Source organism: Neolamprologus multifasciatus, chromosome 15 (assembly GCF_963576455.1).
Source record: "Neolamprologus multifasciatus chromosome 15, fNeoMul1.2, whole genome shotgun sequence".
Classification (NCBI taxonomy): Eukaryota; Metazoa; Chordata; class Actinopteri; order Cichliformes; family Cichlidae; genus Neolamprologus; species Neolamprologus multifasciatus.
The window spans coordinates 26,934,710-26,959,028 of NC_140453.1; the positions used below are offsets into that span (position 1 = coordinate 26,934,710).

General features: G+C 42.8%; 1 protein-coding gene and 2 long non-coding RNA genes across 4 annotated transcripts; 1 reads left to right on the plus strand and 2 right to left on the minus strand.

Annotated features, from left to right (window-relative positions):
• Positions 1-570: 570 nt before the first annotated feature.
• LOC146502275 (MAP/microtubule affinity-regulating kinase 3-like) lies at positions 571-24,238 on the plus strand. 2 transcript variants are annotated; one of them, XM_085133445.1, is made up of 19 exons: positions 571-1,069; positions 2,050-2,238; positions 2,317-2,370; positions 3,167-3,215; positions 3,608-3,673; positions 3,775-3,845; positions 3,950-4,006; positions 4,766-4,900; positions 5,002-5,103; positions 5,172-5,291; positions 21,817-21,916; positions 21,991-22,103; positions 22,175-22,292; positions 22,370-22,560; positions 22,686-22,774; positions 22,847-23,119; positions 23,328-23,372; positions 23,500-23,877; positions 23,962-24,238. In XM_085133445.1, the coding sequence occupies exons 1-18, from the start codon at positions 1,019-1,021 to the stop codon at positions 23,867-23,869; spliced, it is 2,193 nt and encodes a 730-aa protein (XP_084989571.1). In that variant the 5' UTR covers positions 571-1,018; the 3' UTR covers positions 23,870-23,877; positions 23,962-24,238. The 2 variants fall into 2 exon arrangements, with proteins under 2 accessions (XP_084989571.1, XP_084989572.1); XM_085133446.1 differs by lacking the exon at positions 23,328-23,372.
• Positions 7,945-9,192, minus strand: LOC146502276 (uncharacterized). Its single transcript, XR_014869472.1, has 3 exons — positions 8,757-9,192; positions 8,537-8,640; positions 7,945-8,433 (listed from the first exon to the last, which is right to left on the minus strand). It is a non-coding gene; the product is annotated as an uncharacterized LOC146502276 (long non-coding RNA).
• Positions 17,555-20,551, minus strand: LOC146502277 (uncharacterized). The gene is made up of 2 exons (XR_014869474.1): positions 18,306-20,551; positions 17,555-17,891 (listed from the first exon to the last, which is right to left on the minus strand). It is a non-coding gene; the product is annotated as an uncharacterized LOC146502277 (long non-coding RNA).
• Positions 24,239-24,319: the final 81 nt, after the last annotated feature.

Consider the following 24,319-nt stretch of genomic DNA (forward strand, 5'->3'; position numbering starts at 1 on the left):
CTGTTTTTTTTGGGGGGTTTTTCAGCCTGGCTACAGTGCTGAAGAGAAACCTATGGTTGTTCTTATTTTCTTCAATCAGTGATGAATAGTAAGATGTTCTAGCTTGGTGGAGGGCTTTCTTATAACGCAACAAACTATTTCTCCAGGGTAAATGATGATCTTGTAAATTTGTGACACGCCATTTCCTCTCCAGCTTACGAGTTAAATGCTTTAGGCTACGTGTTTGAGAATTATACCACGGAGTCAGGTACTTCTGGTTTGAGGCCTTATTTTTCACAGGAGATACAATATCCAGAGTCGTACGTAGTGAGGATCGTTTTAAGGTTTTGAAAAAATACTGAGTTTTTCTGAACAGTGTTTGAGTTTTGGCCAAATGAGTGTTTGGTTGGAAAAATAAGTTTAGGCCGCTGAGAATTTGGTTTAGACGAAGTTTAGTGTTTCAGCGGTTCAGAAATACTATAATAATGCGGACCTCCGGCCCTTCACCGCTGGAGGCCCCCGTAAACACTCCAGCAACAACAAACGCCGCCGCTCGGCTAACCAATCCTTTCGCACGCTGTCTGTAACGTCACATCCCGTCAGCGCGCTGGGCTGGGTTAGTCCTCCATCTTGGCTAGCGTAGCGGCTAACGGAGAGGCTGCCGTAGAGGATGAGGAGACCCTGACTGAACCGAACCGGCACTGTGTCCCCGAGCCAGAAGCCACCACACGCCACCGGACAGGCTCCGCGTACGCGCACACCCGGTAGTGCCGGGCTGCTAGCAGCTAGCCGCCAGCAAAGAGGAACTGGTTCTCCGGTTCCGTTCGGGTCGATGTCGGTTACAGAAAGCCGGACAAGAAGCCGAGACGAGCCGAGCCGGGACAGATAACCCGCCCGGCGTGCAGCCAGGACCGGGGCCGGTGATGCTGCGTGGGAACCTGCTTAGGTAAACTCAGGCTGACGTCACGCAGGTGTTCCGGAGCGGAACGGGGGCTTCATGACCGAAACTACCGACCCTGGCTCACTGTGACCCTGGAACATGTCCGCCAGGACCCCGCTGCCCACCGTGAACGAGCGGGACCCCGAGCACGTGAGTGCGCGTATGTTTTTCGTTTGGAAAAGTTAGAAAACAACAAACAAACAGATCAGTGAGTTACTTAGTTTCTAGTTCAGTTTCTATTTAATAAAACTGTTTGTTTACTGATAAATGTAAATAACATACTCGTGACTGCAGAAATCGGACCGCTGACCTTTGACCACTGCTAATATTACCTATATATGGTTAGCATCACGGGGTTACCTGAAGCTCAGACTTCATCATTAAATAGGTGAACATCCTCCTGAGTGAGCAGCTCCAGTGTTTCTAATGCCAAGAGACATAATAAAAACATCCCAATAAAGCGCAGATGTAGGTGCTGGCAGCTGTGTCAGTGAGTGCTGTCATGTTATGTCAGTGAGTGCTGTCATGTTATGTCAGTGATCACTGATGTCTGGGGCGACCATGGTTCAGGGGGGTTGGGAAGCGCATCTGTATCCGGAAGTTTGCCGGTTCGATACCCCAGCTCTCTCTGTCCTGGTCGTTGTGTCCTTGGGCAAGACACTTTACCCTACCGCCTACTGGTGTTGGCCAGAGGGGCCGATGGCACGATATGGCAACCTTGCTTCTGTCAGTCTGCCCCAGGGCAGCTGTGGCTACAACTGTGGTTTGCCTGCACCAGTGTGCGATTGTGAGAGTGAACCAATAGTGGAATTGTAAAGCGTGCCTAAAAAAGCGCTATAGAAATGCAATCCATTATTATTATTATTATTATTATTATCATCATGATCACTGATGTCATGTCAGTGAGCATGACGTTATGTCACTGGGCGCTGCGATGTCATGTTAGTGAGCGTTGATGTTATATCAATGAGTACTGTGATGTTCTTTATTCTTCATCATTTTGACCTATGATTTTGGGATATGTCCACAATCCACTGCTACCAGGTGCTTGCTGGATAAAAGGGTTGGAACATGAACAGATACTTTGAGCTGGGACCATGCTCAATGCTGACTGTGTGTTTATTTCCCAGCATGCCTCGGTGGACGACGGGCGCAGCGAGGTGCCATCCCGCTCTGTCCGTTCCGCCCGCTGTAAAAACTCGTCAGCGTCTGGCACAGACGAGTCACCGCATGTGGGAAACTACCGGCTGCTGAAAACCATCGGGAAGGGAAACTTTGCCAAAGTGAAGCTGGCTCGACATATCCCAACAGGATGGGAGGTGAGATGAGTCCCGGGGACCGCTGGGAAATATCCCAGACCCCCTACAGAGCACTGATCACCTGTGTGTGTCTGACAGGTCGCCATCAAGATCATCGATAAGACCCAGCTGAACCCCAGCAGCCTGCAGAAGGTGAGCACTGTCACCTGACAGAAAGTAATGTGCTCACAAGTGTTGCAGCAGAAATTACACTGAAATGGTTCAAATTATTATTATTTAGAAAGAGTCAGGCTGAAGCAGAGAACGGTGTTATTAGGTTTACCTGAGCAGGAAACATGAAAACACTCATCTGGAGCTGGTTTACTGACTCGCTGCTGAAGTTCAAGGAAAAACGTGTTTTTAATATGTGATTCTGCCATCAAATCTCAGTCTGTGCTTTGTGCAGACTACCAAACCTGTGGTCACAGATCATACACGCGTCCTTAGTCTGATCTCACCTGAGCTCACCCCTCAGAATTCATCCTAAAAAAACAAAGCTAGACAAATGTCTGACAGTAGCCCGACTCTCAGTGTTCTTAATGGCGCAGGGAGCTGACGTTCATCATAATTCACATCAAGATGATGACCTTTCACCTGGATGTTTTCAGGCTGGTCTGAAACAGTCAGGTGTTATAGGTGAGTTGACCTGATGTACCTTCAGTTGCAAGTGTCTGCGTGCTGCTGGGATGATTTTAATCAGGAATGGTTTTTACAGGAGCCGTGCTGAGGCATTGATGTGATTTTTAACGTTATAATTATTGATCATTGTTCCATAATCACACAGCTCACTTTGAAAAAAATGGTTAGAGCGCTGCGTCATCTCTCACACACAGCTGACCTCTGAAAGACAGGAACTTTGTTTCGTTCCAAACTGTTCCCATCGTTCTTGATAACGTCTGTGATTTATTCTGGCGTTCCTTACGCTGTCTGTTTCCTGTCTGTGTCTCAGCTCTACAGGGAGGTCCGAATAATGAAGATCTTAAATCACCCGAATATCGGTGAGTACCTCCTCACGTCATCACTGCACCTGTGTGACCGACCAGAGTTGCTCAGATGCCATATTTGTAATTTTCCTGGGGTTAAACAGGTGAGGGGCAGAACCTCGTCACACTGCTGTTTCATATCACCTAGCTGCTTCTATCAGGTGGTTCATACTTTGTTTTTCTTTGCTGCGATCAGTTTGGTTTCTGTTTCTGCTCTAAGAGCCTCGGTACAAGGGGAGTTCTCTGCACTGAGCCTGAGTTCAGTGCAGAGAACTCCCCTTGTACTTCATGGAAGTACAGCCTGATGGCTTCACGCAGAGTTCAGATAATGTAAGAGAGCGAGCTGAGCTCTCTTACATTATCTGAACCCTGTCTGTCTGTGTGTATACACATGTACGTGTTTGCAGTGAAGCTGTTCGAGGTGATTGAGACGGAGAAGACTCTGTACCTAGTGATGGAGTACGCCAGCGGAGGTTAGTTCTTCATATATTTTAAACCAATCAGAGGCTGGGACAGGTGTGACCTTTGAACCCTGTGTGTGTGTGTGTGTGTGTGTGTGTGTGTGTGCGCGCAGGTGAAGTATTCGACTACCTCGTAGCTCATGGTAGGATGAAGGAGAAGGAGGCCAGAGCTAAATTTAGACAGGTAACATGTACACATGCACACACTGCCGTTACCATGGTAACACATTGGCAGTACTATCCATCCCATAATACCCAAGTGTTTCAGGTCCGTGTGTGTCTCCACAGATTGTGTCTGCAGTCCAGTACTGCCATCAGAAGCACATCGTTCACCGAGACCTCAAGGTAACGCCCCGGGCGGTTATTCTGAAGCCCCACCTAAACTTTATATGAGAGGTCTGCAGGTGTGGAATCACCTTCACATCTGAAATTTAACGTTTTCAGGTGTTTTCAATTTCCTCTTCTGAAGTTATCAAACTGTATGTAAAAATGGAAGCAGCTCCTTAAAAGCTGCATTCTCTCTGATGTCTAGCATCAGGGGGTGATTCCTCTGGTTGTGAAAAAGTGAGAAAGTGAGCGTCCCGCTCGGTGATCCGTTTCCTGTCAGGTCCTGTTAAAGACAGATAGGAGCAGGAAGGAGGCAGGGTTCAGGGCGGGGCTAACATTGGACGCCCCTACAGTCATCGCATAAATTTAAATACAGCAGGAGGATGAAAACGCTCGAGGCGTCGGACTAACTGCAGTATCTTATTTTCTCTCTGGTTTTATTTTTCATTTATTAGTGTAGGAATAGGTTAGCACTTAGCATTAGCTGCTCACCTATTTCCATGTTTTGATATACAGGCTGCAGTCATGTACAGTGAGCCAACCACTCTGACTCTCCATGTTAGCTCCTACAACTGTATTACTACAGAGTGTAGTTACACACACAAACACACACAGGCTGACTTTGAAGCATTGAGGTTTTCCTCTGATGTTTTAGAGAGCTGAATCCAGCTCCTGTCTGTATTGTGCTTACTGTCACAGTGAACAGGTGTTTGACTTCACTCCAGCTATAAACAGACTTCCATGTGTTCCTAATAAATGGTCTCTGCTACTCTGCAGGCGGAGAACCTCCTCTTGGATGCCGACATGAACATAAAGATCGCAGACTTTGGATTCAGCAACGAGTTCACCGTGGGAGGAAAACTGGACACCTTCTGTGGGTCTCCTCCATATGCTGCACCTGAGCTCTTCCAGGTACGCACAAAGGTGTCTGTGGTGTGTGTGGTTTTCTGTGAAGCTGCAGAGTATAGAGTGTGTGTGTATTTGTGACGTATGCTTGTGCGTGTTTGTTTCAGGGTAAGAAGTATGACGGTCCAGAGGTGGATGTGTGGAGTCTCGGGGTGATCCTCTACACGCTGGTCAGTGGCTCTCTGCCGTTTGACGGGCAGAACCTGAAGGTGAGGAGCAGGGAGGTCTGAGGATGTCCTGCAGCATCAGGACATGACAGTGATTGGTGTGTGTGCAGGAGCTGAGGGAGCGCGTGCTGCGAGGGAAATATCGAATCCCCTTCTACATGTCGACGGACTGTGAGAACCTGCTGAAACGCTTCCTGGTGCTGAACCCGGGCAAGAGAGGAACACTGGAGGTGAACCACTACATCAGCAATATAATCAATACATCATATATGCATAATTCAGTTCAATTCAGAGTGAAGGATAAACAGATGAAAACAAAAACATGAACTAAAAACCTATCGACTTGGACGAGGGTGCAGGAAGTAGGGCTGTGCGATATGACCAAAATCTCATATCCCGATATAAGAATTCTATCATCCCGATAACAATATAAATCATAAAAATGTAACATTTTCTGTAAATTCTGTGAATCTCGGGCAGCTCAACTTGCGTGAAGTGTTTCCAGCTGCGTGTCATGTAGCTGGAGTCGAGTGTTTTAACCGATGCATGAAACGGTACATTTTTAGACACAAGTTGTAACGGCCGCCATTTTCTTTGTGAGTATTTATTACACAGGGTGCTGCGGGGAAAAGCCTGTTCTAACGTTTGAGTCTAAGGTCTATTTTTTAGCACCTGGCGGCTCTTTTTTACTTCTCATCCGTAAATAATCTGATCTTTCACGTGATTCAGTTTATTTTGAAAAGTCTCAACAGGATCTTGAGCTTTATTGCGAAAGGTTTATGTGGAACATAAACAAGCGGACACGCGATGGTGTTACCGTCGTTGTTGCTAACCATAACGCATAAAAACAGGCGCTTGTCCGTCCATAGTGTGGTTATATTAAATATAAGAGAAATAGAGAACTTTAAGAAATTAATATAGCCACTACAGTGACCATCAAAACGATGAAAAAATATTGCCGTAAACAATTTATTTTGCGACGCCACGAAACAAATGATAGCGTAAAATGAAACGATAGACGTTTTTATATCGTCATCTGATATATATCATTATATCAAACAGCCCTAGCAGGAAGTGCACAACGCTGACTCGTTTCAGGTTTTTACTTTAAGTCTCTGAAGCCACTTTGGCATCTTTCATGTTTCAGTTCAATTCAATTTTATTTATATAGCGCCAAATCACAACAACAGTCGCCTCAAGGTGCTTGTAGACCCTACAATAATACATACAGAGAAAACCCAACAATCATATGACCCACTATGAGCAAGCACTTTGGTAACAGTGAGAAGGAAAAACCCCTTTTAACAGGAAGAAACCTCCGACAGAACCAGGCTCAGGGAGGGCTGGGGGGAGGAAGACAGGACAAAGACATGCTGTGGAAGAGAGACAGAGATTAACTAGAAAGTGCATTTTCTGAAGAAACTGCAGTGTGAATGCTTGAATCTGAATGTATGCACTGAAATGAATTAATTGATGAAATTAAGTTAAAAATGTTGAATGAGACTAAAAAAATGAATTTTTCACTTGAAAACAAAAGTGCTGAACTGCTAAAAGCTGACTTTTACACAAAGGAAGAATTTGGAAAATAGCTGAACATTAGAAAAAGATGAGTATTGACAAAAGAAAATTTAGAGTCAGAAAACCTCTGAATTAATATTAAAAGTTTATATTCTTCTAATCACTTAAAGAGTGGAATTATGTATTATAAATCTCCAATTCATAAAAAAATTACTTATTAAAAATAAATGTAAAAACAAATTTGTTGAAATGAACTTAAAAGATGAACAAACATTCTGGAGAAAATACAAACTTTTAATATACAGCATAATGTTTTTCAGACATATTGTGTATATTATGTTTAATAGTATTATATACATCAATTTGTTTTGTATGTCATAAAAAATAACATAAAAATCTTAAGTCATATTTTACAGCTCCTTTTTGAAAAGGACTAGTAGAATAAATAAAAATAACTAAATTAAATAACTAAATAAAAATATTAAGCAACATATGAAATACATGAAAATTCAACTTTTAAAACCACAATCCTGAACCTTTAAATTGTGTTGGTTTCTTAGAACATGGCTGAACAGCTGTTTCTATCAGTCTACTTAATCTACTGATCTGTCTACACATCTTTTTATTACTCATTCTTTTTTGTGTTTTAATGTAAACAGAGTCCACGCAGTGGTAAAAGAGAACTGTATAGAGATTTCTGAGTAAATTCAAATGAAAGCCTAAGGTGGTGACACAGTTTAACACATACAAATAATCAAATAAACACATTAGTCCTTTTTGTGAACATGGATAAATAAGTATCATTAGTTTACAGCATTGTTCAGCCATGCCACTAAATACTTTTTTACACAGTGTTTTAACCTGGGCTCAGACACAAAGTCCCAAATTTAATTATCTTAGTAAGTCCCTGCCTTTGAGTTGTGTTTATGACTAATTATTATACACAAGGCTTTATCCATCTGAACTCTAAGGACACAAATATGAAAAAACCTATACTTACCAGCTGATACCCCACACTACACACTAGGTGTGCCATGTGACCTGAAACTTTGGTAAAAACTCATCATAATCATTCTGTTAACACTGGTTTTTTTTTTTAAACACTGTTTGTTTTGCCGTCCCAAGACATGCAGCTTGTGGGGATAGGTTAATTGGATAATCCAAATTGTCACTAGGTGTGAATGTGCGAATGAATGTGAGTGTGAATGGTTGTCTGTCCCTATGTGTTAGCCCTGCGACAGACTGGCGACCTGTCCAGGGTGTACCCCGCCTCTCGCCCTATGACAGCTGGGATAGGCTCCAGCGCCCCCCGCGACCCTGAAAAAAGGATAAGCGGAAGCGAATGGATGGATGGATGGATGTTTGTTTTGCTGTTCAGCAGTTTAAAATGTTTTAGATTGGATTACATGGAATGAATTTGAGTTCTCTTGGGGTTTTTGTGTGTGTTTTGTTCTTAGCAGATTTTTTTTTCCATACTGTTGAATTCCAGTTACCACATTTCTGGTCATATGACATCCCGAGTGCCCACTTGAAAAAATCCCCACAGTTAATTCAACATTAAAACAAATAAAAATATGTTAAATAAATAAATAAAGGTTTGCTCTGTGTTGAAATAGTAAATAAGCATACATTCTATAGAGCTCTAATAATGAAAACAATCCTTTAGCCTGTTGATCAGAGAGAGGCAGTCATTATGTCCATTTAAAACCTGTAATCAAAGAGCACAACGTTTCTGTGAAACTATAAAGTCTCAGATGATCCTCATCATGTCCAGTGACTTCAGAGTGGATCCTCCCTGTCATCCGGCCAGTGTTTGATGTGTGGCAAGCAGCACAGAAGCAGGATAGCTGAGGCCTTGAAAGAAGAGCAGAAAACAGGAACATATGTAGTTGTAAATGTAAATATCAGTGATACTTGTCTTATCAAAGGGAATAAAATAATGAAAATGTTAACTTACACACTCATTTAGGGAGGCTCTTGACACTGCACAGAGGAGGCACAGTCAGTCTGACAATGATGGTGATCTCCAGGGATGTTTTCCTGGAGCAACATTCCTGCCAACTGGCCATATGATCCAGAATAGTTGGTTTGTAATGAACAGAAAGGTGTATATGTTAGGTAGTGTGCACTTAGAGCTGGTCCTAAGAAACAAACACATCCTGTAATAAACTGAATACCTGTAGTAGTGCTGCTGCAAATATGAAGCCCTTCTGTCATGTGTGGTTTCAAAGAAGGTGTTTTGAAGGCTCAGTCACAGAAACTGTGCAGTCTGTTCAGTCCTGAGTGTCTCAGCTCTGAAGGGGATGGATCACAGAGGGAAACACCTGAGTACAGACATTACAATACACTCTAACACTCTTAAGGTCAGGTGAAAACACAATTTAAACACGTTACAAAAAATTAATACATGTTTTCATGGAAATTATGTCATTAACCCTTTTTGATGCGAGTAAATCTCACCGACTGCTTGTGGGACAAGCTAGAAGGAAGACTTATCACAGAATTTCTCCTGTGCTCCAAATGTGAAGTCTCACACTCTGGTCGTACGGCAATGAAGATGGTGATGATGAAGCCTCTCTGATCTGTGGCATTACAGTTTCTGGCTGCTAAGCTTGAAGAAGACACAGGAGGACTGTGTCTCTCTTAAAAAAAAAAAAAAAAAACAAAAACCTAACAACCTCCCCCCCCCCCCCCCCCCCCACTCAACTCCCACCTACCCACTCAACTCCCCAGCCTCACAAGGTCCAATGTCTATACAAATGTAGGGTATCAGCTGGTAACAGAAAGCAAGTGTAACATATGTAGTACATATGTGACTCTGCTGAAACACTTCTGGCCAGAAGTGTGCATTTATCAGCCAGTGCATTTATCATCCCAGACCCAGACCCACCTTGATAAATGCACTGGCTGAAACATGATAAAAGCTCATAAAAATGTATGTTTCATCGTAAGATTTGTCCAAAAATATAATCGTATACTTTTGAAAAAGTTTAAAGATTATAACAAACCAAAATCAATAACATTTTTGTAAATAGTATTTTAAAATAAAGGCACACATAAAGTGGCTTAACTGTCATTATTGCTGTAATTAGGTATTTTAAACCTTTAGTCTGTGTTGTTCTCCCAGAAACAACAAAGAAGCTGTTGAACATTTATGTGTTGTTTGGGCAATCCTCTGGTCCACCCTCCCTCCCTCCCAGCCACAGTGAGACTGGGGCAGCCTGGCAGGATTTTGAAGCCTGGCTGCAGAGAGGATATGCCTACACTGTTTTGTTTTAAACTGGTATATTTGATTTTTCTGACATTCATAGATTACTGTAGGTGATTTTTAGATTTTCTGTAATAAATAAAATTGTCATCTTTTACTGATATCATTACTTAATTCATTTAATTGTATTTTATGTAAACAATTCAAACATTATACTGCAATGCAGGGCATTTTTTCTTAAGTCAACTTTTAAATATCGCTCTACTTTCTTATGTCATTCAAAAATATAGAAATTACTTACTGTATTAAAAGATCTAGATCATGAATCATCACAGGACAATACACAGTATACAGGGTCATGGTAACTATGGTAGGTCTTCATGACTCCAGAATGGAGACATCGCTCTGGCTGAGAAATGAAAATTAGGTCAAGCAGTGTGTTCTTCTCTGTGGTAGGGGCAGTGATGACCTGTGCGTATCCCCTAGACTCAAACAGCTCCAGGATTGGTTTGTTTGCACTGGATAAAACATTCTCATTAAAATCACCACAAACTATGATGGGATGAAAGTCCATGATCTCTAATGAGTCTAATAGGCTTACCAGGTTTTTCAGGAATGGCCTCAGAGTGTAGTCTGGAGGTCTGTACACAACTGCAATCAGTGCACTGACTGGTGCGTCAACCTTTAAAGCCAGAAATTCAAGGTCAGTTACATTATGGATGTACTGTTTTTCATGCACTTGAATGTCACTTTTCACATAAACAGCAACTCCACCACCACTTCTGTTTGCCATCTGGGGAAAGTTTGTGTAGGACAGGTGTCTGTTGCGTTTAAACAAATTGTAATTTTCCAAGTGGAGACTCTCTGCGACAAAAGAGCCCCGCAGGTGTGTTTCTGTTAGGCACAAAACATCTGCTAGACACAATTCATGGTGACTCTTGATGTCATTAATGTGAGCTGGCAGTCCCTCTGTATTATGATGAACAATGGTGAAAACGTCTGACCTGCTCAGTGTTTGTCTCACGTGTAGAAGAGGCATCATGTCATCAAGGTTGGCTTGTCTCATGTTCTCAAGCGCTGCAGTGATTTCTGGGTTGGTGAATATTTTTTTCTCCTCCATATCAAGAAGATACAGTCCACTGAGAGACGTCACTCTACTGACAGCTACGTAGGCCATGCCGGGCTCAAAAATGCTCTTAAGAGAGACAACAGCTGATGTGGTTGTCATACCCTGTACCTTATGTATTGTACATGCAAAGGCCAGCTTCACTGGGAACTGTCTTCGTACCACTCCTTTCTGCTTCAGATTCTCTTCAGCTCTCTCAATGTACACCATGTCGTCTGCTGGTGTGCGGTTATTCTTTCCAGATGTCTCATTATCCATTTTAAGTCCAAGCTTGATGATGTGTTGGTCGTTTTCAGAGTAAACTACTCTAAGTAGTTTTCCAAAAGCTCCATTAACCAAACCATTTTGTATGTCAATGTTTCTGGTGAGCATGACACAAGCTCCTTCTGCAACTTTCAGTGTGTCTGGTAACTCGTTTTTACCTCCTTTCAATGGTCTGTCTTGAAGTGCCATTCTGCCAGTTCTAGGATCTTTTCTATAATCATCTGCATGGATGTCAATGACATGAGTATGGAGCAGAGCCAGTGTTGAAGAGTTGTGTGCATCCACTTCTTTATTAGTTGCAAAAATGTGCAACGCATCAGTCGGACAAAGGGCTGGTTCAGTTATGGCCTCTGACAACAAATCTCTATCTGCTTCGCAAAGCTCATCCAACTTTCCTTTCACACGAATTCTGTTCAGCATCTCAGCAAAGACAACATCATCTTTCTGACGCATAATCTCAGTCAAAGTGATCATCTGAAAATGCTCCCGCCACAGGTCGATCTCGGCCGGGTCGTGCACACAGAGAGGTTTAGACTGTCGCACTGGGGGTAGCTGATAGAAGTCTCCAACAGCAATGACTGACATGCCTCCAAAGGATCTCCGAGTCCCTTTGATCTGTTTGAGTCTTGCATCTACATAGACAAAGAGATGTCTTGACACCATAGATACTTCGTCAATGACGATTATTTCAGCATTCAAAAGTTCTGATCTGACTTCATCCACCTGATTGCCAAGTCCCTGAATGGGAGGTTTTAAGCTTCTAGGCAGCTTGAGTAGAGAATGCAGTGTTGTTCCAGAAATGTTAAATGCTGCAGTCCCAGTGAAAGCAGTTAACAGGACAGTGGGTTTTGATATGTCAACGTCGTCTGCATATCTGGGCACTTTGCTCAGTATCTTAGATGCTTCTGAGTAGATGCATTTGATAAGATGTGACTTTCCTGTTCCTGCACCACCATTAATATAAAAGAAAAACTGCTCTGGATTTAGAGCACAGACTCTTTTAATGCACCAGTCTCTAACTGCATAAAATATGCAGGCTTGCTTCTTATTCAGATTCTGAAACATCTGACGTAACAATGTGGGATCAATAGCAGGGGGTTCCCTGATGGCTCTGACTTCTGTTGAAGCATCAGCCTGACGGCTGTAGTCGGGCACGTCTTCCTGTTCATTTTCATTGTCTCGCTCTCTTTCTTGTTCAACAAGTGGCAACCTTACAAGATCTGATTCAGGTGCCAGATTACACCATTCGTCAGTCACACCTCTGTTCTGCTCATATTCCTCAACAGCGCTCTCAATCTCCTCACTGTTTTTCTCATATTTTTCTCTGTTTCTTTTGACAATGCGTTGCACGTACTCAAGATGGTCAGTACCTGGTAGCTGTACACAGCCAGCACCATAGAAAGCCTGATAGGTTGGCAACGATGGTGTTTTCAGTTCATGGTCTGAACGATGAGGAAGGTAAAGTTTAAGCAGTCTTCCGTAATATTGCTCTGGATGTTTTTCTTGTGAGCAGCGGTGAAATCTGATGATAGCAGGCTTATCGTTTTTGCGCCTTTGCACAAATCCTATCTCATTGAGAAGGGGCAAAACATCTTTACCTTTTGTCTGTTGGCCATAGACAATCCTGCAAGTAGCAGCAAAGTCTGCCATGCACATCTCCTCAAACTCTGGTGTTTCAGGTCTGGCTTTGTATTTGTCATTCAAAGATGTCATCCAAACATTGGAAGACTCGGGTGTTGTGTTGTCCAGAACTGACAGGGGACGACTCATTTTCACAGGATTATCATCAGTTGGTATGAATATTACAGCACGTGAACATTGCTTCATGTGAAGACCACATGCACGAGCAACACACTCCTGTGCACTGATCTCTCGCTTCTTTGAATATGCCTGCATGACGGCTCTCATTTCATCACACTCATTTACACTGTCCTTATGGGAGTTCTCAATGACAGTTTTCAGGTACTCAGATAGCCCGCCCTCTTTTTTTGATATATATTTCATTAAATAATTTGCAGCGCCAAAAGCATCTAAAACAAAGCTTATGTCGATATTACTGTTCCAGGCTTCAAGCAGATGTGGATTATAGCCATTTATCCAAGAGTCTTTTGGATCACGCTTTAGTATGATCGTACTCCTTGTGTTCATTTTATTCAGGTATCTCTCATATTCTGCATGCGTCAACTTGCATCTTGCCAAGAGCTGCTCTAAACTCATGGAAGCAGTTTCAGGCTCATTCAGCAGCTGGTTCAGTGGTCTGAGCTTGTTCTTTGCTGTTTCTACTTCCAGTTCATCATCCTCACTGGGTCTTGTGATCATTGTCTCATTGCAGGGTGGTTTGGGAAAACCAAAACGGCACCCGGAGCTTAAACTCCTAAAGCACGTCTTTGTGTGGTTCTTACTGTGTTTTTGCACTTCTGTTACTTTTTTGTACAGTTCAGGTTGTTTATGTGGATCAGGCAGCTGAGCTGTGATGTATTTGTTTATAAAATCAACAACAGTTTGCTCATCATCCTCCTCAAACACAGGAGCACCTTCTACCCACAGGAGGCAGTGTATGTGTGGGCTTCCTCTGTGCTGAAACTCAACTCTGTAAAAGTAGTCAATAACTTTGCCAAGTGGCTCTGCAGGAGATAAGAGTAAATCTCTGAATAATGCTTCAACTCTCTTGTCAAACATGCGCATTGTTGTGACAGGATTGCTTCTCAGGATGTCACACTTTGCTGACCAGTCGAGTCCTTCAAAATTGACTTGTTCACCTTGCTGCCTTGTTATTGCCTCAATCACTTCAGGCCAGCGCATTTCAGCAGCTGAAAATGTGCAAAAGAACGTGGGAGTTCCCAACTGTCTGATCATGGCAAAAAGATCTCTTGTTGTTTTCTCCCAATAGGCTGGGGTTCCTCTCAGAGGCTGCATGAATCTCACTGCGTCTTTATTTCGCACCAGTTTCTCCACCTCATGTTTATCTTGTAACATGCCTGAGGTTATTTTTCGTCCATCTCTGGTCAGAGGCTTTGCCTTCCTTAACTGTATTGTCATGCTGGAAGTAGCCAAGTGTATTTCAGTCACAAACTGTGCAAAGAACAAATAGTTTGTGTCTTTGGCAAAACGATCATCAATGCAGAAAAGTCTTGATTTGAAATACCCACTGGGGGATACTTTGATCAGCCTTCTTTCATCAAGTGTGTTTTGGCCTGTAGGAAACTGCACAGGGAAGGCCATGGCCTCCAGTTTAGGTGTTTTGAAAAAACTTATTGGATTGTTTCTCTCTGCAGGAGCAACAGAGTAGATTCCTTCACTGAAACATAATATCTCCTCAGCCACATCAGGGGGCTGCAAACAGGACTCGAGTGCAAAACCACCATTAGTCAGTCCATCTGCTTGCTCTGAATCATCTCTCATCTGTTCATGTGGTTGTTCACCTTCACAGGGTAACATGTCAATATCCTGTTCATTTTTATTTTGTGCTTCACTCAGTGCATTTTTCTCCCAGCTGTCAATTTCCATTAAATCAGCCTCATCATAATCGTCCTCATTCATGTTTTCATCATCCTCCTCATCTTCATCAGGAAGTGTTGGATCACAGAGCTCAGCATCATCTCTGATGGTCACATCCTTATACTGTGGATGAATCTGCTTGAGTTTATGCAGTGCTTGCACAAGTTTAGACCAGCTTACAGTCTGAAACAGCTGATGACCTTTGTAAGACAAGCGTCTCTTCAGTTTTACTCTCATCACCTGAGAATTAATTCTCAATCGAGGTAGTGCTTCAACAGTTTCCTGTACCTCTGATGGGACACAGACCACATTCCCTCTAATTGCTCTTTGTCTGCCTTTGGGAAGAGGAATGATCTTGGCAAATGGTATGCACTTGGCTATGAGATGTCTCTCCAGTATGTTGAGATCAGACAGTTCAGGTGGAATATCAGCAAGATCCAGTTTATTGGCAACAGCAAGTGCTGGCATGGATCCATTTTTAAGATGATTGTGGCAGGTGTGACAAATCCACTCTCTCTTTCTCTCATCAGGCACATTGCACTGCTCATTTCTGCAGTTTTCATCACAAACATGAACAAACCTTCCTGTCAAACATGTTGCAACCACATGTGGGTTTTTGACATAATTTGACCTTGTGCAGGGTCGTACTTGGTTTGGAAATGAAGCCTTGAAACAGACAGTACATGGGTATGATGGGCCAGCTTTGATTTGTGATTTGAACACAGATATGGCCTCGTTGATCACACTGTTGTCACTCTCTTGGGTTTGTCTGTTCACCCATCTGTATTTCCTTTTTATTTTCATGGCACATCTCATGTTGTGCATAATCCTGAATGCAATATTACTTTGATACCTGTCTCGCATTAGTTGTTTCATTAGTTGTTTGTGTCGTACTCTGAATGCATTGTCACGTGCATAACGCTGAGTTACTCGAGATCTCTGTCTCTCTCTGAATTCTGGGCTCTCTTGATACCTTTTAGTGATATAGCTTTTTTGTTTCTTTCTAAATTCAGCATTGTCACAGTATCGTCTTTTTATATAGTCGTTTTTGTCTGAATTCATCATTCTCACATTAAAGCCTTTTTTTTATATTGTTGTTGTTTCCGTCTAACTTCAGGATTGTCTTTATATGCCTTGCTTGTGTGAGATTTTTTCTTTTCTTTGTAATCTTTATTTGAAGCATACGTTTGTCGTTCTTTCATTTTTTGGTTTTCTTTTCTCTGTTTTCTCAGTTTTTCTGATGCCATTAATCTTCTTTTCATTTTTTGTCTTCGTTGTTTATTAACTTTCATCATTTTGTAGATTTTCTTTAAAGCAGTACAGGAAAGATCACAGGCTACTACATTATTTACTGCAGTAGAGATTAACTGGCTGCACAAAATGTCATTCTCTGGTAGGAAAATACATTCACTGGATCGTACTGATTCAGTTTGTGTACTGTCAAATGGTTTTACAGATGGTGTGGTTCCCCTTGGAGTAGAGGGGTTTGCTTCATCAACAGTTGTATCAGAGTGAGTAGGTGCCACAGCAGTGGCAGCAGTTGGTCTGCAGACTGTGTCTGTGATAGTATCACTGAGGTTGACTGTGCTCATACTGTAAAACTGCACAGGCTTCAGCTCATAGGTACAAGAGGGTGATATCTCCATCATTTCATAAGAATCTTGGAGCCTCTTAATCATGTCACTGAGGAGTGAGAATTTCAGCATCACAGCTGTACCACGATTACGTGACTGTAGTAGTAGAGGAAGACCACTGGGTGTTCTGGAGTGTGGATCAAAGAAACCATATTTGCCTGATGTGGATCTGAACACTGCGACACACAATCCACTCATAATCACTAAGGCATACTGCACATCTGACAACAGGCAGCTCAGTCCTGCTTCTAAGCTGAGAAAGGTATCTACTGCTTCCTCTGAAGGTTCTCCAAATGTCCCATACCGGGAAGACTGTGTCATGTCGACACGATACATAGACCAGCGAGCATCAACTTTGTCTGGCAGCTCATCGGTTGCCAAATAAATATTTTTAGGAAATCTTTTCTTGGCCTCTTTGTACATCACATCACCTTTATCCAAGACCAGATTAAGGTCAGCTGTACTCATGTTTTCATTCTCATGAAGAAATGCAAGAAATGTGAGTGAGTTGCATGTGCACTGCTTGTTTCTGGAGTCTCCATATTTAGGATGTGCCTGGCTGTGAGATGCACAGACATGTGTAACAGAGGGCTGGTTTTCAAGGTTCACTCTTTCTGCATGAGATGGTCCTGCTACATCACTGTGACAGCCTCTTTTCAAAAAATCAGCATAACCCACCTGTGGGTCACTTGACACCTCATGTCGTTCATTAAATTCATGCTGCAGTCCACTCTTTACAGCATCAGCATAAGATACCTGTTGTACATGTGCAGGAACATGTTGACCTGCCTGTTTGACACTGTCAGAATTGGTCTTTGTAGACACACTGTCTTCTGCAGAGCTCTGAGGAAAATCAAACTCAGCCTGTTCACATATTGGTACACTGTGAAACTCATGGAACTTCTTCCAGCGTTGTTTTGCAGCTTGTGACTTTTTCTGCTTCCTTGGCATTTTCACACACCTGCAAGTGTTTCTTAGTCTTTAGAAAATATGTTCACAAGATAAGAGTGGCACACACCAGGAGATGTTGTCTTTGTTTTTATATTTCAGTTTTTATTTGTCTGAAACAGTTGTCTTTCGTTTGACAGTTTGTTCTTCAGTCAAGAGAATATTATGCACTCTCTTTATTGGCTTGGCACAACTTAGCAGCAAGCCCAGAATGAAAAACAGGTAGAGAGAAAATTTAGAAGAGAGAACAGACAGAGCAGGAGAGACACGGCTTGGAAATCACAATCACACCGTGAATTAGAGTTTTCTTTGTTCAGTTTGTTCTTAGGTAGAGGCAATATATGCACTCTTTATTGCTTTAATGGCTTGGCATTTTTCAGCAGCAAGCCAAGAGTGAAAAACAGGTAGAGAGAAAATTTAGCAGAAAGAACAGACAGAGCAGGAGAGACACGGCTTTGAAATCAAACCGCTATAAGATTCTTGGTTTGGCACAATTTCGCACAAACCACACGGTGAAATACAGATGGAAAGAAGACAGAGACAACAGGTGGAGTAGGACAGAGGATAGAGGGGTTGGGGGGTTGGGATGTGAGAGAGAAGACTGGAAATCTGGTCCTTGTTCTTCTTCTGCACACTGTGAACAAAAAAGAAGAAAAAATAATAATTTTATTAAAATGAAATCACGTGGTAATTGTTTGAACTAATTGTGACTACTAAATAAAGGACAAAACAAATATTCAAGCTAAACTGTTGTTGGCTGCCATGTGCAAAAAGTTGCATAATTGGGCACTTTTTAAAAGAATAAATATTTAATTAAATTCAGCAATAATATTTTTAAATACAAATATGATTAACTAATCACATGTAGTGTGACTACAAAAATGTACGAAAAAAATATTTTAGCCCAATTATTAAGCTGCACTTATGTGTATTTATTATAAAATTGTGTTTAAAAGGTCTAGCACAAAGTTTGAACCCATCTAAGTTTATATTAGTCAGATTATTTTTTTATTTTGGTCTATTTCTCTTACAGTATGTGCACACCTACCAGGCAAAGCACAGGTGTCAGTCAAGTTCCTGAAAGTGTAAGACGTGAAATAATATGTTAGTTGTCTGTACAGTGTTATCAGACTAACAGAAATACAAAGCCCACACGACATGATACACTGAACTTATAGTCAGCAGGTTATAGAATAATACAGCACACCAACAGACACAGCAGCCATTTTATAATTCTAACTAATTACCTGAAGTATTTCCACTTATGTAAGGCTACTGTTAGACTGTTACTAGCCTTAGCAATGCTGCTAGCACTAGCACTCTTACTGTTAAAACTGAGCCACAATGGCAATAATAAAGCTCATTTGTTACTTTTGTCTCACTGACCGCCAAGAAATATCACAGGAATATCACAGGAACATTCTTTTTGTCAGTTAACAACTGCTAAGGCTAGTGTTAGCACTATAGCTAGCGTTAGCATTGTTGTTAGAATTAGCATTGTTGCTAGCATTAGCATTGAAGCTAGCGTTAGCACTGCTGCTAACAGCAAAACGTCATAAATGTATATAAATGATAGCGAAGGTTATTCTTTCTTTTTTCTTTCTTTATTCTTTGAACTCTGTTGGACTTGATATGTGAGTTTAAATGTCAAACATGTATTTTTACCATCATAAAAATAAAACAGTGTAGTACTGACTGTACTGTACTTACCACAGCAGAGAGCAAAGCGGAATAACGACAGTTGGTCCAGTGATGGGTTAAAAACAGATGAGGCGTTCAGGTGGTGCTTGGAAATTTGACCTTCAGTTTGAACAGCAATAAATTGGTACTTTTTGCCCGAGTATAAGCGAATGAGTGACATACAGAAAAACAGGGCAACTGGCATTACATGAGCAAATAAAAAGTATTTCATCTTGAACTGTTTTGTGGGTTTTATTTTAAGACTACTTTAAGTGTGTTAGTGGGGAGATAAACTATACAGACTATAAACAGAGACATTAAATGAGATTAGATTAGTTAAACGTTAATTAAAATGTGGGAAAATCAACTACAGACAGGTAGATGCTGTGAGCTTTAATTATCCAGTCAGAAAGGATAATTTTAAATTCATCAACTGACTCAAACTGCCCAGATCTGAAAAACCTGTGTGCCAATCACAATGCTCTCCTTAGTTGGCATATACTAACTACTGACAAACTATTAATCTGTGGCAAAACCCTGTCAAATCTGTCTTATTGTACCTATTGAAAAAGTTAATCTTACTACAACTGCTTAGATGCAGCAGACATTTTTAGGTTTAACCTTGGCAGAGTGAGAGAGAGCTCGTTAAGCAGGCAGGTGTGAGCCTGGTTGCTATAGTGACTGCACCCAATGGCTCCATACACACACACAGACATGCACCTCACTTGTGCTACTTAAAATGAACAGAAAAGTCAGCCCAAAACAAATCGTTCCCTAAAGAAAATGATAACTTGTACTGACAAAATCCTTTCACCGTGAGCACCAGCAATGTCCAGTCTACCAAATTCTCAGTTTTCATGACTGTGGAGTTTATTATATGGACGTGGTGACAATGTAAAGACAGCCTGTACTTCTGATTTTCTAAAGAACTTTCTGAGCCATTTTAACATTAGAGTCTCTGGAAGAGTTGGAGGGAGGAGGCTGTGCATTGGTGACATTTATGAAATAACCATAACACCTATTTCAATATTAAACACATTGGATGAAAGAGGACAGCGATGGCTACGTTTTGAGGGTAAAATCATACCTGTAGAGCAAACGCTGCAGGCACAGCAGCAGTTTTAAGAAAAGATTTTAAGATTAATTCCCCCCCTCCTCTCACTCTAGCAGTTGAGCTGTCTCACTCTAGCCCCAACATTCCGTCCCATACACACCCATTATAAACTCTGAAACGGCTGAAAAAAAGGATGAAACTTAAACTGGAACTGAAGAAAAAGTTTGACAGATATTGAAAAGATAAATACAAGTTGAATAGTTGAATGTCTTGGCTTCATTTTAAAGTTTGAATGGTGGCTCTATGTCAATGTATGTGGAAGTAGTTAGAGTTGAAAAATTAGGAAATTTAATGAAAATTTGAAGACTCTCCCATTGAAATACATGGGAAATTTTTGTTGAAAAAAGTTGAATAAAATTAAAAATATAAATGTTAAAAATGAGAAAAATAGAAGCACACATGTCCAAAAGAAGAGGAATCTAATGGTGTTTGAATGGTTTTTCTAAATTGAACGGTTTTGAAGGAGATAGACGGCAAAAAACGTACGAAAAAGAAAATAATAATAAAGATGTAGAAGAACAATACTGTGAATGCTTTTCAAGCATTCACACTAATAACAAGTATGATTCAGTGCAGAGGGGTCTATTAGCACATAGTGAGTGAAGAAGAAACACCCAGTGCATCATGGGAATCCCCCAGCAGCCTACACCTATTGCAGCATAACTAAGCAAAGATTCAGGGTCACCTGATCCACCCCTAACTATATGCTTTAGCAAAAAGGAAAGTTTGAAACCTAATTTTAAAAGTAGAGATAGTGTCTGTGTCCTGAATCCCAACAGAAAGCTGGTTCCACGAAAGAAGGGCCTGAAAACTGAAGGCTCTGCCTTCCATTCGACTTTTAAATACTCTAGGAACAACAAGTAAGCCTGCAGTGTGAGAGCAAAGTGCTCTAATGGGGTGACATGGTACTACAAGGTCATTAAGATAAGATGAGGCTTGATTATTCAAGACCTATGTGAGGAGCAGGATTTTAAATTCTGGATTTAACAGGGAGCCAATAAAGGGAAGCCATTATAGGAGAAATATGCTCTCTCTTTCTAGTCCCTGTCAGTACTCTTGCTGCAGCATTTTAAATCAACTGGAGGCTTTTCAAGGAGTCTTTAGGATATCCTGATAGTCTATCCATCTCTGTCCTCTGTCATGTGCTGCTTAATGTTGGAGAATCTGTCTTGAGGTGCGACTCGGTATAGATAGAACGGCACCTTCCTGTGGTTCGTGTGCTTGTCAGAAACCTGATTACCTAATTATGCATTGGTGTCATGAGCTGCTGGTTACTGTGGCAGCTTGGGTCTGTTTTCATGTTTCCACTCAGTTTGAACTGAACAACGCGCACAGCTGACTGAACTTTAGCCTGATTACAGGAATCAGCTAATCGTGGACTGTGTGTGTGTTTCCCATTCTTACATATGATGAATGGTGTGTGTGATCATGGTTCCGTGAGCCTCCTTGAATGCTGGTGTGACACAGTTTGATCTTTAGCATCAGAAACATGATATCTGTAAAAATATTGGCTCCTTTGTTTGCCATGAAATGTTTACTTTGTTGGTCCTGTGACATCAGCACAGAGTGAGATGACATCATTACACCACAGCTCAGGTCCCTCACACAGGACAACAATTACTGGGTCCTAGTCAATATAGCCATGACAAATAATCAGTACAGCAGTGATAGTGACGGTACTAATTATGTACTGAATATCTGTTTATAATGACTAACCCTCACCGGGTAACGCGTTACCTGAACGTTACGTTGTTTCTTTTTTCAGCAAATCATGAAGGATCGGTGGATCAACAGCAGCTCTGATGAAGACGAGATGAAACCCTTCATCGAACCAGAGCTGAACATCAGAGACGAGCAGAGGATCGGTACACACACAGACACAGACGCACACACATAGACGCACACAGACACACACTGACTGTCAGTATTGATCTGTCAGACCTGATGGTGGGGATGGGCTACTCCAGAGATGCAATCACTGATTCGCTCTCCAAGATGAAGTACGATGACATTACGGCCACCTACCTGCTGCTGGGACGCAAGACCGTGGAGGTAAGTGGTTACAGTGTTGACAGCAGGTAACGTTGGCAGGTGTAACAGGTGTAGCTGTGTCTGTGTTTCAGGTGGAGGCCAGCGACTCCTCCCTGCTCAAACCGCGGCCGTCCAGCAGCAGCCAGTCTCCGGCGCACGTCGCTGCCCCACGTAGCTCCTCCTCCAAACAAAGGCGATACAGCGACCAAGGTAAACGCCCACTCCTACACTGGGACCTGGCTCCAACCCATGGCACACTAACACCTCCTTCTTCCTCTCCTCCTCAGTGTGTTCTGTCATGGCTCCTCCCACCAGGAGTCAGGCCACCACGTCAGCAGAGTGTGAGGTGAAGCTGGAGGGCAGAAGTCAGAACACGAAGTCCAGTCCTGTGGAAACAGGAAGTCCTCTGCTGGGGAGCGCCAACAACTCCAATGTGGCTGATATCCCAGAGAGGAAGAAGAGCTTAGCCACACCCCCTGTGAGTGACACTGCAGCTTGCAGATGAGCTTGTGCTTTTCAAAGCTCATGTCCACCTACTGTGTCTCAGTTATTGGTTGATTATTGTCTATGGTCTTCACACTTTTCATTGGCTGTGTGTCATAGGGCGGGTCCTCCAGCATGACGAGAAGGAACACGTACGTGTGCAGCTCTGCGGAACGCCATGCTGCGGTCCATAATGGCAGAGACGGCAGGTACAGTCGCCAGGTGAGTCATGCCTGCTGATCCGTACGCTTTGTATCTAACTTTTGCCATCCTCCGCACAGCGCAGTGACCACGCCCAACCAGCGATCAGGGGGTGGAGCTTCCACTCACAGCGTCAGCAGCGGAACAACTCCTCCCGACAGGCTTCGTTTCCCTCGGGGGACGGCAAGTCGCAGCACATTTCACGGTGGTCAGCTCCGAGAGAGACGCACTGCCACCTACAATGGCCCCCCTGCTTCCCCCACCTTGTCACATGACGCTGCACCACTTGCCCAATCACGGGCCAGAGGCTCCTCCAACCTCTTCTCCAAGCTCACCTCCAAATTCACACGCAGGTATGTAACAGCGAGGCATAATGGGAGGTTTACCGGGCAGCTGACAGGGGGCGCTGTAACGACCAGCCCCAGACCCTCCAGTGTTTTCTTCTTCTGCTACAACTAACTCTGCTTTCTTCCTCCCTTGCTTCCTTCTGCCTTTCCTCCTTCCTTTCCTGCTGCATCCATGTCACCTTTTTGCTCTTGCTTCCTGTGTCCTTGCTGTCAGAGGGCTCTCAGAGCTTGAGAGGAACGGCAGAGCTGAGGGCTCCAGGTGAGTCAGACAGATGATGTCATCATCTCTTTATTGTGATTGGTTTGGAGTGTTGACGGTAAACACAGAGACTTTCCAATCAGAGAGCAGCATGTTTGTCAGCTGATACTCATCTGTCCATCTGCAGCCGTAATATGTCGTCGGAGCAGAAAGAGGAGCCTGCGTCCCCCGCTGCTCCTCTGCTGAAGGATGCCAAGCCTCGCTCGCTGAGGTTCACGTGGAGCATGAAGACCACATCCTCTATGGAGCCACTAGACATGATGCGCGAGATCAGGAAAGTCCTTGATGCCAACAACTGCGACTACGAGCAGCCCGAGCACTTCCTGTTGTTCTGTGTCCACGGAGATGGCCACGCCGACAGTCTTGTCCAATGGGAGATGGAGGTGTGCAAGCTGCCCCGCCTCTCACTCAACGGCGTCCGCTTCAAACGGATTTCGGGAACGTCCATTGCCTTCAAGAACGTCGCTTCCAAGATCGCCAACGAGCTCAAACTGTAGCCACGCAGGTACGTGTGACCTCATTGGCTACTGATTACTGGATGCTGAGGTCACAGTTTGCTCTGATGATGATGACCTCTTTCTATGCACAGGGTTTCCCAACATCCTGTCCACAGCAGGGTCAGCAGTTTGTCACTGCTCCGGATCAACAGACTTGACAGCTGCAAAGCATCCTGGGAAGACATAGGAACTGTACTGCTGTTTTATTTTGAAAGAGCCTAGCCTGACCCCTGGAGCCTGGCAGAGAGGGCTGGGCGGGGCTTGTGGACAGTTCAGTGTTTGTGAATGTAGATATTTTCATTAGTTTTGTACGTGTGAGCGGTCAGCTGGTTCACCTGTGTCTCATTAAACACCTTGAACGCAGCTCAACTTCCTGTGTGGTGTCTCTGTGGAGCTAGAGGAGCCTAGAGGGGCCACACCCCTGTCTCACTGTAAGCTGAGATCACATGA